The sequence below is a fragment of the Aspergillus oryzae genome, chromosome 1 (assembly GCF_000184455.2).
Source record: "Aspergillus oryzae RIB40 DNA, chromosome 1".
Lineage (NCBI taxonomy): Eukaryota > Fungi > Ascomycota > Eurotiomycetes > Eurotiales > Aspergillaceae > Aspergillus > Aspergillus oryzae.
The window spans coordinates 2616547-2630445 of record NC_036435.1 but is presented as its reverse complement, the minus strand read 5'-3'; the positions used below and the strand labels follow the sequence as shown (position 1 = coordinate 2630445).

The window sequence follows — 13899 nt, the reverse complement described above, 5'->3', positions numbered from 1 at the left end:
CGATCAGTATCCGTGACAATTCATCGGTGGGGCACTCTGAGCGGCACGGCTTGGTTCGCACAAGACACTACATGTCTATCGGGCTCGACGTCGCGCATCGGCCATGTGGCATGAATGCAGATTTAGGATGGAAACCAGACGGAGAAAATTCTTACGTGGGAACTGCAGGAGTAACATCGGAATCGGATGTTTTCTCTGGTGCAGGAGAAGCGACTGCTTCTGCGTATGATTTACCCTGAGGACGACGGCTGGCCATTTTGGAGAGCAAAGGGTGTTGATACTAAGTACGTGGACCGAACAGATATGATGATACCCTGGGGGGCTGGTAGCAAAGGGAGATGTTCAACTGTACGTGGAAAGTTAATCGAATTGAGGTCAGATTGATTTTTGAGCCTTATGAATATATTTATAATCAGTTCTCTGTGTTCAAAGACTAAAAAAGGATTGTCTATTGAATCATTGATTTACTCAATCCAGGCGGACGTGATTCAGGTGAGGTCATTGTATGCGCATCTATCATTGGTCCGTGGCCATTGAAAGCCTCTGATTGCTCCAACATTTCTTTCAACACCGAGAGATTCATTCTATAGATCGCTTTCGACTCAGGTGAAAGGATATATATTGTTTAGTAAGTGACCTTCTCGTCAAACACTGTTTACCTCGCTCCATGTATATAATTTGGAGATGTCGCTGGATTTCCTGGTCGGTCTTTAATTGAAGCGCCAAACCACGTGACCGCGGGCGCGTCTGAGCGCGTTTTATGCGGAGAAGAAAAGCCCTTTAACTTAATTTGAGGAAAAGTTCAGGTTGGGGAAAAGAAGGAACTTTCTCCCCGGTCGTCTCAGCGAAGCTGCCTTCCTGTCGCAGTGGCCGGGCCTCAACTTAATTCACCAGTATCGGACAATATTTACTAACCATGGACGACTCAGTTCCTGATACCCCGGTTAGCGATAAAAAAGTCATTCACAATACGCCGCCCGGGAAAGAAGAGGAAGGATATGAGACTGTCGCCACTGTTCCGCTGCCAAACTTTCAACAACCCGCAACCCAGTCGCTGACTCCGGCGACCCAACGCTTAACACAACCAACACAGATCATAGAACCGCCCTATTCTGCGAAGGGCAATTCAGTCATTCAAGTTGCTGCGTCTTCCCCGCCCGGTCCTACATCGTCTCCTTCTCGTCCTGCCTTGCCCGGCGGTCGCCTTGCCAGCGCAATGGCGCCCAGCGGTACCCAGTTCCGCCCCCCTGCGGTAGGCCCTGCGAAGCGTGCGCCGGTAATAGATCTTGAGGATGACGGTCCAACGTACCGCGGAGGGTCTTCGGACGACGACGACATTCAAATGATAAGCAGCACTGACATCAAGCCGTCCTTGTTTGCCAAATCTTCACGGAACCCCGAAAAGGTTCTGGACTCACCGGGAAGCGCAACCAATTCTTCATTCGACCGATTTAAAGAGATCACTGCGTCTGCCGTCTATAACCCCTCGAGCGCAAAACGTCCTGCAGCTCAAATGGACCCTGTACCAAAAGGGACTGCGGTCAAGAAGCCTCGGCAGGATGGGCCTTCCCGTGCACAGCCTGTGGAGCTGGATATATCGTCTTTACATGATATTGAAGACTATCAATTGAGGGCCAAGGTAGAGAAGATGCAAAGAGTGATACCTCAAAAATCTGTCAAAGCTTGCATGCAAGCTCTTTTAACGAAGCGTGGCAATTACGACGATGCTTTGGATTATCTGGCCAGCATGGTTGAGGATGAAGCAGATGGACGAGCTGACTTGTCAGACGATGAATTGGCTTTTAATAAAAGAGCCTCTCCCGTTGCGCCGGCAAAGCAGCAGATCAAAGCTCGAGGAACTATTCAGAATAAATGGGCTGCGATGCGCCTGGACAATCGCAACACCCCGAAGGCACCTGCGCAACCGTCCGACGAAGAATCTAAACCAAGGAGGCGGTTAATCAGGGGGCCAAAGACCCGTGTGTCTTCTCCGAGTCCAGATCGCTCAGAGTCCCCTCCGAAAAAGAAGACCGGCCGACTTGTTCAAGGACGCAAGCATCCATCACCCGAACCTTCAGAACCCGAAGCGTCCATGTCCGACGACTCAGATTCCGGTGTAGAAGCCATTACAGAGGGTGAGAGCGCATTGGAAACGAAGGTTCTCAGGTTCTTCAATACATGCAATGTCCTTGACCTTGCCGACATTGCCGCAATCACCGAAGATGTTGCGAAAGTCATAATTTCCAACCGACCTTTTGCATCTCTGGATGAGGTACGCGTCGTCACTGCGCCTACGACGGAGCAAACCGCGAAGCCAAAGGGTAGCCGGGGGCGTAAAACGCCCAAGCCAATTGGTGATAAAATCGTGGATAAATGCATGGATATGTGGGTTGGGTACGAAGCTGTCGATTCGTTAGTGGCAAAATGTGAGGCGCTTGGAAAGCCGATTGCATCGGAAATGAAGAAGTGGGGTGTCGATATCTTTGGAAAGCGTGATGGGGAATTGGAACTGACATCTATCGACCCCGGTGCATCGCATGATTCTGGCATCGGTACTCCTGCCAGTCAGCGTTCAGAGGATGATAGTGATGGCCCTGCGACTGGCTCCCGTAAAAGCCGATTCATATCCCAGCCTGGTATCATGCGCGAAGACTTGAAGATGAAGGATTATCAAATCGTCGGAATCAATTGGTTGTCGTTGCTCTTCGAGAAAGAATTGAGCTGTATTCTGGCGGACGATATGGGTCTCGGAAAGACTTGCCAGGTCATTGCGTTTTTGGCCCATCTGTATGAGAAGGGCATCAAGGGACCGCACCTCATCGTCGTGCCTTCGTCCACAATCGAAAACTGGCTTAGAGAGTTCCAGAAGTTCTGTCCAACCCTCTCCGTCATGCCATACTACGCTGGCCAAGCCGAGCGGGCAGTGATTCGCGAAACGATCGAAGACAACAGGGATAGCATCAACGTTATTGTCACTACGTATACCATTGCCAAAGCCAAGGTTGATGCACACTTCTTGCGCAACATGGACTTCAGTGTTTGTGTGTATGACGAGGGACATATGCTCAAGAGTTCTACATCTGTTCTCTATGAGAAATTGATCAGAATCCGGGCTCGCTTCAGGCTTCTTTTAACAGGTACACCACTCCAAAACAATCTCCAAGAGCTTGCCTCTCTTCTGGGCTTTATCCTCCCGAAGGTTTTCCAAGAGCGCAAGGAAGAGCTTCAAAATATCTTTGCAAACAAGGCGAAGACCGTGGATGAATCCCACTCTGCCTTGCTTTCCGCACAACGCATCGAAAGAGCAAAATCAATGCTTAAGCCTTTTGTGCTGCGACGAAAGAAACACCAGGTCATTGATTTGCCTCCCAAGGTTTCTAAAGTTGAGTATTGTGAATTAAACGAGTCCCAGAGGGAAATTTACGAACATGAGCAAGAAGAGGTCCGTAAGCTGTTAGCCGACCGAGCAGCTGGCAAGAAAACAGGCAACAAGTCTGCAAATATCTTGATGAAGCTACGTCAGGCAGCTATCCATCCATTGCTCTACAGGCGTCACTACAAGGACACTACTTTGAGCCGTATGGCCAAAGCTTGCCTCAAAGAAGAGCAGTGGTCCCTGTCAAATCCGGACATCATTTTTGAAGAGCTACAGGCATACAATGACTTCGAATGTCACACTATGTGCGTGAACTATCCCAAGTCGCTTGGGAAGTTTGCGCTGAAAAACAATGAATGGATGGATTCGGGTAAAATCGATAAACTTTGTGAACTTCTGAAGCGATTCAAGGAAAACGGTGACCGTACTCTGATCTTCTCCCAGTTCACTATGGTGATGGATATCCTCGAACACGTCCTTGAAAACCAGCACCTTGGTTTTGTTAGACTTGATGGCCGTACGAACGTCGAGGATCGCCAGTCTATCCTCGATGCATTCCATGAACGTACAGATATCCCGGTGTTCCTCCTCTCCACAAAAGCCGGTGGCGCAGGTATCAACTTGGCCTGTGCCAACAAAGTGGTGATCTTCGACTCGAGCTTCAACCCCCAGGAAGACGTACAAGCCGAGAACCGCGCCCATCGTGTGGGTCAAACGCGCGAGGTGGAAGTCATCCGACTTGTTACCAAGGACACAATCGAAGAACAGATCTATGCACTGGGACAAACGAAGCTGGCTCTCGATCAAGCCGTAGCAGGCGAAGATGCCGGCGAGTCGAAGAAGAGTGAAGAAGCAGGCATGAAGGCGGTAGAGGATATGCTCATTGCCGGCTCAGGTGGAGAGAAACATAGCTCTTCATGAGAGCGTGTCCCTGGCGATTTCATAGACTTGAGTATTAACCATCTTTACAAAAGCCCAACAGTTCGAGAACGTTTGGGCCCGTGCAGCAAACCCTCCAAAGACTATAGGGGCCTGCCGATTGCATTTCGTTTCTTTCTTTCCTGATTCAACATGCTCGACTGTACTTTTTGCTAAATCTGTGTTTGCATCGCCGTTGTATTAGCGATTTTATTTGTCTGCACATTTTCATGGGATACAACTTGCCTTTTGAGTGTGATGATAGCCGTGCTCTTACTGTCACGGTTCGCACTCGATATCTTGGTTGTATCTGATCTTGTTTGGACGCATTTGTCGTGCCACAATGGAGTTAGCAACATCTTGGGGTTGTGTTGGCTGTTTTGACTTACCAGCCTCTTTTTGTTTTTTGTTTTTCTCTTTTCGCATTTCTGATGCTTTTTTGCTTATAGAGACGGGAGTATGAACTGGTTGTTTAGAGTTTATTACATCATGAGCACTAATAGATCAAAGAAAATGATCTGATTGATTCTATTACCTCGTTGGCAATGCCATTCATTTCAGACATGTACGATACGATTGACTCGGGAATGCCAGGGGTGGGGAATTTAATATATCGGAATAGTATGATGAGATCCATGAATTTGATATAATCGTGTATGTACCGTTGAAATCAGACGTCTTCAACCGACTGGATTTTATCATACCGGGGGAATCTATAACTATGAACACCAAAGAATGATCCGAGAATTCAACACCATTTAATGCGGTCAAGACAATAGTAGAAAAAGTGAGGCGCAAATAAGAAGAGTAAGGAGGAACTATAATAGGGACTTTCAATCATTATGAGACTGGAGTTGGGAGAAGAGCCTATCCCCAAGCTCATGCGGCGACTTCCTGTTTCTGGGATGGCTGAGAAGCTGATTCAGGAATATCGGGATTGGCCCCGGCCTCCTTCTCCTCAGGCTTCGTCTTCGTAGGGGTAGGGAAGGAGCTAGTACGAATTGGTCCCACACCGCTGGTAGCGGGGGACGTGGATTTGGGCCTTGAAGCACCACTGGCTGCTCGAGCGGTTTCGTTATTCTCAATCGCGTTCTGGACAGCTTTGTTTCGTGTCTCTTCCTTGAAGAAAGCTGATTTTCCCGTGAGGTTCAAAATTTCATCGACTTGGAGCGCAGCTGGCATGAGGTCGTCGAACCTCAGGATGTGGCAGTAATCGGCATAGCTCTTGGCGCCCTTTGTGTCCTGAAACTCTTTGTTCTTGCCCGGGATCATGACATTCAGTAGAAACTTGGTGTTACCGAAGCGATTCTCCGACTCGAGACAGAACTTTAGGTAAGCATGAACGACTTCTCTGAATGGAAGCAAACCTCCATCTGCTTCGCTTTGGAAACAGGAAGGATTGGCCTCAGCAGATGTTGCAATCATGGCTCCATCTACGCCAAACTCTTCCATCAAAGCCAGCCCCTGGTCACGGGAGGTCACATCGCCATTCATGAGGCATGCGACACCAGCGTCATGGCAGATGTCGCGTATCATACGGAGCTGTTCGCGGATTGCTCGTTCGCGAGGACGCATGGCTGGTGTTCGGCAATGGACCGTCAAGCCTGTAATGCCTGTTTTGACAAGCCTTGAGACCAACGCCTCTGTAATCTCCGGCTTTTCAAGGATGCGGATCTTCACGGAGATACCAATTTGATAAGGTTCGCCAATCTCGCGGACTAGCGCCTCTAGAATTGAAACCAGTTTATCAGGTGTCCGTAACAAGGCCGCACCCATACCGCCGCTTGTACTGAATGGTTTCGGACATCCTGAGTTCACATCTATACCAGCAACATCACCAGCGACCACTTTGGCGGCTTGCACAGCGAGCTCGGGCGAGGCTGTACCGAGTTGGAATATGAGTTTCCCCTTCTCCCGCACCGGATCAAGGCGGTAAATCACCGATTCCTGAGGTGCTGCTTCGGTGCGACCACCGTTCGAGGGCAGCCTCGTATATTCAATGCATCCGTTTCGAGGGTTCACGCGGCGAGAGGCACCGGCGAGCGCACGATCAATCGTTTCGGGACCCCAGACAAGATCTGCACCATATTTAAGGGCTGTAAGGCGCGAAGGTAATTCTCCCGATCGGACCATCGGCGCTAGGACTATTTTGCCACGATAGTCGACCCCGTTGGCGGGGATGGGAACGCGAGGTGGTGTAGTGAGCGAAGTCATTGCGGAGCGGAGAAATCTGAGCATAGCATACTTCAACGGAAAAGCGACCTGTAATGGGGGTTGTCTGTTTGGTCGTGATCGACTCAGACGGTCAAGAAATCGACTTCGTGGGCGTTCGTATAGTTAAGTCATGGAGTAGTTCATTATCCTTGGAAGGCGGAGGGAAAAAGTCTATATCACGTGAAGATAGACGATAAGTTAAAATTTTCCTTCGCATTCTTTTCGCTCGGGTATTGTGACGGGTATTGCATATTACCGGGCGGTACCTGCCAAGTAAATAGGGGTCAAGAGCAGTTATCACCTCTACTTTGTAGAAGGGACTGGTATACACTTAAGTGAACTGTCCCAACACTTCTATTTTCCAGCTATTATCTGCGAGACTCCAATCTTCCCATTGCGAAGTCAATCCCACTAGTGCATTGGCACTTTATTCCAGTGTCTGACAGGAGGAATACGAAGGGAACTATGCACGTGACAACCATGCTGATGGCGCCATTTCAGGCGTTCAGGCATCAACGCCAAAAAACCCTAAACGCTGATTCTTTGTACTTTAAGATTTGAGGTCCCACTCTGTGCGAGAAGAAGAGGAAGATCCGATTATATATTGGATGTTCATACCAAATGAGGCTGAATTTGTTGGATAAGACGGTCCTGGGCTCTCTCGAAGGCAACCCAGCAACCAAGAGTGGGAGCGGGACCAGTATAGTGGAGCAAATCCATAGGATTGATTCACCGGGACGGCCATTGACAATGGAATTGACCAGGCACTCTCGTCTCAACTCCCCTTTTTGCCACAAGAAGATTTTATAGAGAGAGAATCTAGTCTAAATGGGTTACTATCGTTGAGAGTCCACCAGAACAGCCATTGAACATAAACCGAAGAATTTCTAAATCATATACTCCGTAGATGTGTATAGATAGTGAAGATTATTTACATTGTTGAATAATCGTGACCCTCTTGGCAACATACATAGCAACGAACCTCGGAATGGCTTCCCGGCACCGATTTTCTTCCCGGCAATTTCCCTCTCCTTTAAATCTTCACAAGACAAGCCGAGCATAGAACTGCGATTGCAGAGCAAGACTACCGGTATTTAAAGTTCCAATTGGGCCGGCAGAGACGGGTTCTTGCAGCTTCTTTTCCCGCAACCAATGTTCTTAGGGTCGTCATCCACCAGTCTCGTTTCCAGACTGCGCACAGCTCCATTAAACCGATTGTCCACCGCCTCTCCGATTGTCGCCCGCGTATCACGCACATCCGCAACGTTGGCTCCCCCCACTAAACAAGCCACCCCTCCTTCCTCTTCCTCTCCCTTCTCTCTCCTCTCTTCTTCTTCTTCCTCTCCTTCATCTGCCGTTTTGTCTCCTTCATCCTTCTCCCCTTCCCCCCGAGTTGCTCATTCGGCTTCGACCGTAACAACTCGTGCAGCTTTAATTTCTCGACACCTTTCTTCGTCCGCTACCCCGCCGCAGTCGCCCACCATGTCTTACACCGTTCGCAAGATCGGCCAGGCCAACACCCTGGAGCACCGTGTCTACATCGAGAAGGATGGCCAGCCCGTCTCTCCCTTCCACGATATTCCTCTCTACGCCAACGAGGAGCAGACTATCCTTAACATGGTCGTTGAGATCCCCCGCTGGACCAACGCCAAGCAGGAGGTATGGGGACGGAAGCACCCAATATCGCAAAGTACGGACGCTGATTACGTATGAAGATCTCCAAGGAGGAGTTCCTCAACCCCATCAAGCAGGATGTCAAGAAGGGCAAGCTCCGTTACGTCCGTAACTGCTTCCCCCACAAGGGTTACCTCTGGAACTACGGTGCCTTCCCTCAGGTATGTTTCGCATTGCTAAAGATGCCACCTGATTCCGTCCGTTAACGATTTGCTTTAGACCTGGGAGGACCCCAACACTGTCCACCCTGAGACCAAGGCCAAGGGTGACAACGACCCTCTCGATGTCTGCGAGATCGGTGAGCTTGTCGGCTACCCCGGTCAGGTCAAGCAGGTCAAGGTCCTTGGTGTGATGGCCCTTCTTGATGAGGAAGAGACCGACTGGAAGGTCATCGTCATCGACGTCAACGACCCTCTGGCTCCTAAGCTCAACGACGTTGAGGATGTTGAGCGCCACCTGCCTGGCCTCCTCCGCGCCACCAACGAGTGGTTCCGTATCTACAAGATCCCCGATGGCAAGCCCGAGAACCAGTTCGCTTTCTCCGGCGAGTGCAAGAACAAGAAGTATGTTTTATAACTCACGTCTTACTAAATGTTGTATGATGTCTAATACTCGTACCAGGTACGCTCTCGAGGTTATCCGCGAGTGCGCTGATGCTTGGGAGAAGCTCATGACTGGAAAGTCTCCCAAGGGCGAGATCAGCACGTAAGTGTACATCCTCCTCCGTGCGAAGGCAAGCCATGCTGACCAGATTCTATAGCAAGAACGTCTCCGTTGCGAACTCCACCGACCGTGCTGAACCCAGCGAGCTTGCCGCCATTCCTCAGGGCCAGAACCTCCCCCCTGCCCCTATTGATGGCAGCGTTGACAAGTGGTTCTTCATCTCCGGTGCTGCTGTGTAAATTGATACCAACTAAAGTAAATAAAAGTCCCACAATCTTGGATTCGACTAATGAGCGAGTCCACATAATATTCTCGTTATTTTCGTTGTTTGTCCTGCCCTCATTACCTTACAACTTCCGCTAAGCATCAAGAGGACGTACTTGCGATGCTATCTTATAGTTCGTAGATTTGGCTCTCAAAAACCACCACAAGATGGAGACATTAGATAATGCGAACAAGCACTTCTCAAAATGCAGCATCCCTCGATGGCTAGGTAGTATATACACAAAGTAACGGTATCATAATGCTTTCGATGACTTCCCCGGCAACTCAACCGCTTCACAGCTGCGGCGTAAAAGTACAAAAAGTCCCGATCTCCAAGCGCCATAGGCGGACCCTAAAATCAACCACGATAAAACAAACGGATATGCGTACAAGAAACTCAGTTAACCCTTCAAGCTCTCCTCTCGTTCGATAGCCCGTCCCACGCGCGCAATTTCCTCGATGACATCGCCGATCTTCAGCTGGCGCTTTCCGACCTCGATCTTAAGTTCCTTCCCTCCTTTGAAGCCCACTGTTACCTCGGGCTGTTGTGTGGAGACACGCGGGAGTTGGTTAACCTTGATATCGATGTGTGTAGGACTGGATGCCGGGGCGGTATTGGGATTGCGGAGGATAGAAAGTAGAATCCTGCAGGGGCGGGAGGACTTAGAGAACGGGTTGAAGCTTGTGCGGAGAGTGGTGATCGTCTGGACAGGAATAGTCATCTTGAAGAATTGGACCCGATCTTGTTGGATCGGAGAGCTTGAGCAATTGGAGGTCTGTTGGATCAGATCAGTTGGGTGTCCTACAATTGATTCGTCGGATAACTGACTTTTGCGCGCGGCTTTGGCTTTTCAGTTCAATTTCAATAGTATGAGAACTCAATGTTATGGATATCTTCGATTTTGCAACGTCAATGATGGGAATTAACGGCGTATTTGCGGTTGTATATCAAACCCGAGAAAATTACCTCGACTTTCTCCAGGGACCGGGAAGCGGAGGAATGTTTGGTGTTTGACGGAGATGCAAACATTGATTGGATGATCTATCCCTGCAAGCGGTCGCCCATGTAAGTATCACCTGGCAGAATATTTTGAACACTCCATTAATTGCATCGTTGAATTGTGTATCTTTTGTATCGCTCAGAGTTTAGCCGTCGAATCCAACCAAAAATGGCTTCTTTCGATACTCTAAAATCTTGCTAGAGTCTGTACAGCTTTGTCTTTCATACAAGCTCATTCTTGATCGAAAAATTCTATTTCTCGTAGAGTTACAATTATCAAACTATACCAGCGACGAAGTCTTCTCCACGGTCGGCGTTCTCAAGGTCTAACCAGCGCTACCCTTATAGACCGCCTTCCTAGATAAACACCGCCTTCTTTTTCGGATATAGTCAATTGTTCCTGGACCGATGACGCTGCGGCCAGATTGGCCGTATTGATGGAATTGTGTCTTCTACTGCTAGCATAACCTTTGCTATTTTGTGGTACACTTAACTTCCGAAGCTGGCGCAGGGCCTCTAGAGGGCTGGTTGAAATAAATTCGATTATATGCCCGCCAGAATACCGCCACGACTGGTCATACCAACCTATCTGAAACCGCCGAATGATTACAACATCGCTCTGCACGCTACCTTGAATATGTCTTCTATATCCGCCCTTCAAGCTCGTCTAAAAGAGCTCTCGACTTCTTTAGCACAGATTCACCCTCTCGTGTCGCGATTGCGGAACTTTACGACTGCCGTCGGGCAAGGCGATGAAGCTCGGTTGGAATTGGGAGCGGAGATCCATAGTCTGCTGAAAGAGGCAGAGATACAATTGGAGGTCTTGAGGGTTGATGTCGAAGCATTAGAAACTGCCACGGAAGGCAGACGAAAAGGAGTGGACAATGAGAAGGAGTTAGAACGGGAACGGGTTGTTGCGTTGGCAGGGAGACTAGCGGAAGACTTGAAAAAGTGAGTGGGATATCTCGTACTGTCTGTGCTGTGCGGCATGTACGGCTGCTATATTTTTCTTCATGAAGCTAATAGGTTCATAACAGAACGAGAGGAGACTTCCGAAATGCGCAGTTACAAGCGAAGCGGAATGCGGAGATTGCCAAGCGCAAAGAAAGGGAATTACTATTCTCGAGATCTCAGAGTGCTGAAAGGAAGAGAGAGTCGACTGAGAAGTTGACACAAGATGATGTTTTGCTCAATACGTCAAGTGATGTTACTGCGGCATTGCGGAGAACGCATCATCTGATGCAGGCAGAATTATCTAGAAGTCAATTCGCACAAGAGACACTAGGTCTGTTCCCTCCCCTGCTTGTACTTGCGGCTTTGACTAATTGTATAACAGAGCAATCGACCGCTGCGCTTTCATCACTCTCGGAATCTTATACAGGGCTCGATACTCTTTTATCATCGTCACGCAACCTTGTTGGTTCGCTGCTTCGCTCGCAAAAGTCCGACACCTGGTATCTTGAAACTGCGTTTTACATTCTAATTGGCACCATTGCATGGCTTCTGTTTCGCCGGATATTATACGGACCCATGTGGTGGCTTGTATGGTTGCCCATTAGATTAGCAGCGAAGCTCGTATTCACCATATTGGGCGCGGTTGGCCTATCCAGCAAAGCCGTTCAGCCTTCTCCGTCTGCTATTTCTAGCCAAAGCCTAGCCCAGGAGGTGCCGGTTCCAACTCTTCATACCGAGGCAAATGTTCAGACTGCCGACGGCCAAGCTAGCTGGGACGTACCTCCAGTTGCGGAGGCAAAAGAAGACCGCATGATTGATCATATTGGCAACATGGTAGAGGACAATGAAGTGGGATACAGAGACGAGCCAACAGAAGTAAATGAACAACAAGAAGAGGAGAATGAGGAAACTAACATCGATGACATTTCACCAGAAGAGAAACAGAGGCAAGCGGAACTACCTCGAAATACGAAGAAGAGGATGTATGAGGCTACAGAAGTACTAGAAAACAGGAAAGATGAGCTATAGGTAGATTAGTAAAAAAAAAAGAAAAAAGAAATAATGATCATGACAATAACCTACTGCATATACACGGTGATAATTGAAACATTGGGATTGTTCTACTCTGACTTGAGGAAGTTACCCTCAAGAAAGATAGGAAGAAGCATTGAGTTGTTGTCTATATCTCATGCTTCGTACATAGATCTGTATTGTATGTATGTACTTCGTATTGCCAGACTAATAAATGCCTTGGCATCAATAAATCGCGTATCACGTGGGGACGCGTTCCGACACGCTCGTCCTCCTCATTTCCAGGGAGCTTTGCTGGAGAGACTGGTATAATCGGTAACAACCAAATTGGCCGAATTGGACCCAATCCCTTCAAGTCCGATCTTCACTTCTGGGTACAATACCATGGCTGCCAACTTTTTCAGCAATAAAGCCCGTGCTGCGGCTGCAGCAGCATCAAGCGGTTCGAAGCAGAAGCCGACAGATGGAAAAGAGGAACATGCGCAGCAACAGCCATGGGTTGAAAAATAGTACGAACTCTTCCAGATGAGACCTGTCAGAAGCATATAGTTAACAATTTGTTTAAGCCGTCCAAAGACGCTGGATGATGTCGCAGCCCAGGACCATACAACAAACGTTCTTCAACGGACATTACAAGCCTCCAACGTGTGTTAATACCCTGCTTAAGACAAGTGAAGTCGACCGCTAACATGATTGGAAATAAAAACAGCTGCCTCATATGCTCTTCTACGGCCCTCCCGGTACCGGAAAGACATCCACAATTCTCGCCCTCGCAAAGTCCTTATTCGGCCCTGCTCTGTATCGCTCACGTATCCTCGAGTTGAACGCTTCGGACGAACGTGGTATTGCCATTGTACGTGAGAAGGTCAAGGACTTTGCGAGAGTACAACTCAGTCACCCTACAGGGGTTGATAAGTCATACTTCGAGAAATACCCATGCCCACCGTTCAAGATCATTATCCTTGATGAAGCAGATAGCATGACCCAGGATGCTCAATCTGCTCTTCGACGCACAATGGAAACCTACAGCAAGATCACACGTTTCTGTCTTGTTTGCAACTACGTCACTCGAATTATTGAACCACTGGCCAGTCGATGCAGCAAGTTCCGTTTCAAACCGCTGGATAACTCGGCTGCAGGTGACAGACTTGCACAAATTGCGAAATTGGAGAACCTGGAGTTGGAGGATGGTGTCGTTGACAAACTGATTCAGTGCAGTGATGGTGACTTGCGACGCGCGATCACATACATGCAAAGTGGAGCTAGGCTAGTAGGAGCCACTGGGAACAGCGGTAGACAGGATGGAGGGGAAGACGCTGAGATGACAGATGCTAGCTCACAAGTGATTACTGTGAGGATGGTAGAGGAGATTGCTGGCGTGATCCCAGAGAGTGTTCTAGACCAGTTGGTTCAAGCTATGCAACCAAAGAAGATCGGTTCCTCCTACGAGGCCGTCTCGAAGGTAACTACGGATATTGTTGCGGATGGGTGGAGTGCGACGCAGCTGCTTGCACAGGTATGTTCTTGTATGAGCTTTTCGACAATGCGATGCTGACAACGGGCAAGCTTTACCGCCGAGTTGTTTACAATGACGCCATCCCTGATATTCAAAAGAACAAGATCGTCATGGTTTTCTCCGAGATGGACAAGCGCTTGGTCGACGGTGCAGATGAACATCTGTCAATCTTGGACGTGGCTCTGAAGATCTCTGGTATTTTGGGCGGTGCCTAGTGGCCAGACTGGTACATGAGATACTATCTCAATGGCCAATCATTTGTATATGTACGAGAATATCTCCCGCGGA

At 48.8% G+C, this 13899-nt stretch overlaps 8 protein-coding genes across 8 annotated transcripts; 6 read left to right on the top strand and 2 right to left on the bottom strand.

The window, feature by feature from the left end:
* Positions 1 to 1216: 1216 nt before the first annotated feature.
* On the top strand, positions 1217 to 4297 carry AO090005001434 (DEAD/DEAH box helicase; the record flags this gene model as incomplete). Its single annotated transcript, XM_001818306.3, has 1 exon — positions 1217 to 4297. One exon carries the CDS (start codon positions 1217 to 1219, stop codon positions 4295 to 4297), a length of 3081 nt encoding a protein of 1026 aa, XP_001818358.3.
* An 876-nt stretch (positions 4298 to 5173) lies between these two features.
* Positions 5174 to 6508, bottom strand: AO090005001435 (tRNA-dihydrouridine(20) synthase (NAD(+)); the record flags this gene model as incomplete). Its single annotated transcript, XM_023237537.1, has 1 exon — positions 5174 to 6508. One exon carries the CDS (start codon positions 6506 to 6508, stop codon positions 5174 to 5176), a length of 1335 nt encoding a protein of 444 aa, XP_023089366.1.
* Positions 6509 to 7660: 1152 nt separating this feature from the next.
* On the top strand, positions 7661 to 8221 carry AO090005001436 (uncharacterized protein; the record flags this gene model as incomplete). Its single annotated transcript, XM_023237533.1, has 1 exon — positions 7661 to 8221. One exon carries the CDS (start codon positions 7661 to 7663, stop codon positions 8219 to 8221), a length of 561 nt encoding a protein of 186 aa, XP_023089367.1.
* Positions 8222 to 8364: 143 nt separating this feature from the next.
* Positions 8365 to 9084, top strand: AO090005001437 (uncharacterized protein; the record flags this gene model as incomplete). Its single annotated transcript, XM_023237527.1, has 4 exons — positions 8365 to 8379; positions 8402 to 8745; positions 8804 to 8887; positions 8943 to 9084. 4 exons carry the CDS (start codon positions 8365 to 8367, stop codon positions 9082 to 9084), a joined length of 585 nt encoding a protein of 194 aa, XP_023089368.1.
* Positions 9085 to 9510: 426 nt separating this feature from the next.
* Positions 9511 to 10139, bottom strand: AO090005001438 (mitochondrial 54S ribosomal mL53 protein; the record flags this gene model as incomplete). The annotated part of the gene is made up of 2 exons (XM_023237520.1): positions 9511 to 9885; positions 10077 to 10139. 2 exons carry the CDS (start codon positions 10137 to 10139, stop codon positions 9511 to 9513), a joined length of 438 nt encoding a protein of 145 aa, XP_023089369.1.
* A 517-nt stretch (positions 10140 to 10656) lies between these two features.
* Positions 10657 to 11064, top strand: AO090005001439 (uncharacterized protein; the record flags this gene model as incomplete). The annotated part of the gene is made up of 1 exon (XM_023237517.1): positions 10657 to 11064. One exon carries the CDS (start codon positions 10657 to 10659, stop codon positions 11062 to 11064), a length of 408 nt encoding a protein of 135 aa, XP_023089370.1.
* Positions 11065 to 11348: 284 nt separating this feature from the next.
* AO090005001440 (uncharacterized protein) lies at positions 11349 to 12092 on the top strand (the record flags this gene model as incomplete). The annotated part of the gene is made up of 1 exon (XM_023237509.1): positions 11349 to 12092. The coding sequence occupies one exon, from the start codon at positions 11349 to 11351 to the stop codon at positions 12090 to 12092; it is 744 nt and encodes a 247-aa protein (XP_023089371.1).
* A 387-nt stretch (positions 12093 to 12479) lies between these two features.
* On the top strand, positions 12480 to 13826 carry AO090005001441 (replication factor C subunit 2; the record flags this gene model as incomplete). Its single annotated transcript, XM_001818313.3, has 4 exons — positions 12480 to 12604; positions 12662 to 12740; positions 12805 to 13611; positions 13662 to 13826. 4 exons carry the CDS (start codon positions 12480 to 12482, stop codon positions 13824 to 13826), a joined length of 1176 nt encoding a protein of 391 aa, XP_001818365.1.
* Positions 13827 to 13899: the final 73 nt, after the last annotated feature.